Source organism: Apaloderma vittatum, unplaced genomic scaffold (assembly GCF_000703405.1).
Source record: "Apaloderma vittatum isolate BGI_N311 unplaced genomic scaffold, ASM70340v1 scaffold11184, whole genome shotgun sequence".
Taxonomy (NCBI): Eukaryota; Metazoa; Chordata; class Aves; order Trogoniformes; family Trogonidae; genus Apaloderma; species Apaloderma vittatum.
This window is the reverse complement of record NW_009714390.1, coordinates 91,984-95,116: the sequence shown is the minus strand read 5'-3', so window position 1 is coordinate 95,116 and position 3,133 is coordinate 91,984. Positions and strand designations below refer to the sequence as shown.

Here is a 3,133-nt window from a genome sequence, read left to right as displayed (position 1 = left end):
TAGGGAAAAAAATCCACTTCAGAAGGAACATAAGCACTGCTAAAAACTTGCAGAGTTTGTCCCTCCTCCCTGTGTGGGTTAGTGCTAGAATTAAAGAAAAGAACTCGGGGTGATAAGTGGTGTGCTTCATGCTTTGAATTTTTCTCCTCTGTCTCTCTTTAGAAGAAAATGCTTATGATGAATACGAAAATGAACTTGGAATTACAGCCATAGCCCTTTATGATTATCAAGCTGGTAAGCAAAGGTCTTGTTTTTAACCTTGTCTTTGAAAACTCTGCTCTGCACAGATCAATCTGGAATTTTTTTTTGCCTTTCATCTTGTAGTCTCTTGTGGTAATATATGAAGTGCAGATATAAAGAATTAGGGCTTTACTTATTTATCAATAGCATTGAGACTTTTTTTTTAAACTTCCAGGCACTGTTTCTGGAAACAGTAGAAGTTTCCAAAATCATCTTCTACTCTTGTTAAATCTTGGCATACGTACTTGTTCAAAAACTTGACTGGTTAATTCTGAGTAGCAGTTAAGAAAATAAAGTGGTTCTCAGTGCATTAGGTAGCAATCAGTGCTGGAATTTAGAAATGCACCCAAAATGCTGTAGGTAAGAACCGACTACCTCATCGCTCCAAAGGATGAGAAAGCACCCGTTTTGCAACTTGTCATTGCCCAGTGCCCTGTCTGAAATGCCCCGACAGGAGAGAGGAAGGTGAGGGGCGTCTGTTCTTTCCAGCCACGGCAGGTCGATAGGTGCGGTGGTTTGGAGGACCACTCCTGCGCAAGCCGTAGAATGTTGGGGGTTGGAAGGGACCTCTAGAGATCACCCAGTCCAACCCCCCTGCCAGAGCAGGGTCACCCAGGGCAGCCCCACAGGAACGCGTCCAGGCGGGTTGGAAAGTCTCCAGAGCAGGAGACTCCGCACCCTCTCTGGGCAGCCTGGGCCAGGGCTCCGGCACCCGCACAGCCAAGGAGTTTCTCCTCACGTTGAGGTGGAACTTCCCATGTTCTAGCTTACACCCATTATTTCTTGTTCTGTTGCTGGGCACCACTGAGAAGAAACTGTCCCCTTCTCCCTGACCCCCACCCCTCAGATATTTCTATAAGTTAGTAAGATCCCCTCTCAGCTGTCTCTTCTCAAGACTAAACAGCCCCAGTTCTCTCAGTCTCTCTTCACAGGAGAGATGTTCAGCCCCTTGATCCCCCTCGTAGCTCTCCCTTGGACTCTCTCCAGTAGGTCCCTGTCTCTCTGGAACTGGGGAGCCCCAAACTGGACCCAGGATTCCAGGTACAGTCTCACCAGGGCAAATATAATACTGAGGCTCTTCATCTCTCTCTCTCCCCAGCGGGTGACGACGAGATTTCCTTTGACCCAGATGACATCATCACAAACATAGAAATGATCGATGACGGCTGGTGGAGGGGTGTCTGCAAAGGCCGATACGGGTTGTTCCCCGCCAATTATGTGGAGCTGAGACAATAAAGACTATTGTCTACTGGTTATGCCTTAATTCCCCAGTCAATAAATCTGACTTAATACACTACAAATCATGATGCTTTTCTGAGGACGGAGGGGTAATTACATATTGCTTTTATATTTAATACTTTGCTGATGCTTTTTAAAATGTTTATGCCACAGAAATCGCTAATATATTGTAAGTACTGTGTTCTTCACGAAGGCTCTTCCAATGATTTTCATGCATTTGGAAACATTTCTTCTCTGCCAAATTAGCAATTGTCATAAAAAGCCTTTTTGAGGACAATTAGCTGTCTGTTGTAATACTGCATGTTTTACTCATAAGTGAGCAGATTTACTTAGTGTTTAAGTCTAGATAGTCTTCCACTAAATGTTTTCAGCTAATAAAATCATGGCTATGCAGGTTATTTGCATTTCCACTAAGCGGGAGTGGGCAGGACTGGGGAGGTGCATAATGTTTTCTTTTCTTTTCCAGATAGTGCTTGAAAAAGCAAAGAGAATGCTTGAAAGTTGCAGCTAATGGCAGTTAATCAAATACTGTCCACTATTTATGGAATATTAATGATATGAAGGAAACAGTCTGGTTACTTTTTCCTTCTCTCTTAAAATGAAAAGTTCCTTGGCTCTTGCATTGATTATTTTTTTTATTGTTATTATTTCATCTTTTCTGATTCTGCTCCTCCTGTTCATGTTCTCCCAGAGGAGGGCTGCAAACGCTCTAGCACTGATTGTCCCGAATTTCTTTCTGTTTTTCCTTCACCCTCCTCTTTCCCAGGAAAACTTGGAAAAATTACTATACTGAGTCACTCAGCGAGATACCTACTTATTCCAAGGGAAACTGGCATCCAAATCTGTGTGACTACCTGCAGGAATAGACTTGTTGCTTTAAACAGGAGGAAAAAACAAAAGGCCCGATGGAATTGCAGTTGTGTTCTGTGTGCAATACATCCTTTGTTCGTACAAGGAGTGACCTGCTGTGCAGTAATGACATTTTCTGTAACCATATTTTGAGTCAAGGAATGTTAATACAAGTAATTAGATTTAAAACCCGTATAAACGATCTCCCATTTTTACACCGTGAAGAGACAACCTGACTTTTTGTACGTTCACAGAAACTGCCAGTAATGTTCTGCTAAACCACAAAGGTAAACCTGTTCTTTGCCAAAACCGAAACTGAAATTCTTGTTGTTCTGGAAAGCCGACTTCACTGCAGATTTAGGGTCCCTACCAAAGATAGCAAGTTCTAATAGTGCACGTGTTCAATGTATGTACTGTCTCTGCCTTCTGATCAAAATGGGAATGGCCGAACTGGCACAGCTAAGAAAGAATGCATAGAATTTTTATAAACTGTAAATTTAGGCCAACGGGATATAGAAGACCTGTATAAAATGGTAAAATGTTTAATATGTCTAGGAAGAAGGCATCATGTTGAACCAATTCTTGGATGGTTGGGACAATCCTTGATGAATGTCATATGTGTGTCATGATTCTATTTTTTTTTTCCTTTCCATGGTCTCATTTCTGTGTTGTATTTGCATTACTAGGGTTGGGTTTTATATGCAGTTTATTTTATCCAATTTTGCATAGAACACCTCATAGGGATATGATTTTTGTAAATTAAATATTCAATAAACTTTTTGAACCATTTGCATGGAATGTTTTT

General features: G+C 41.6%; 1 protein-coding gene across 1 annotated transcript in view; it reads left to right on the top strand.

The window, feature by feature from the left end:
• The window catches only part of LOC104273421 (src substrate protein p85-like), a gene marked incomplete at its 5' end in the record, with an annotated part of 7,825 nt that extends 5,907 nt beyond the window's left edge, over window positions 1–1,918 (top strand). The window contains 2 exons of the mRNA XM_009868759.1: window positions 163–234; window positions 1,340–1,918. Coding sequence (XP_009867061.1) covers window positions 163–234; window positions 1,340–1,476 — 209 coding nt within the window. The remainder of the gene's footprint in view (window positions 1–162; window positions 235–1,339) is intronic.
• Window positions 1,919–3,133: the final 1,215 nt, after the last annotated feature.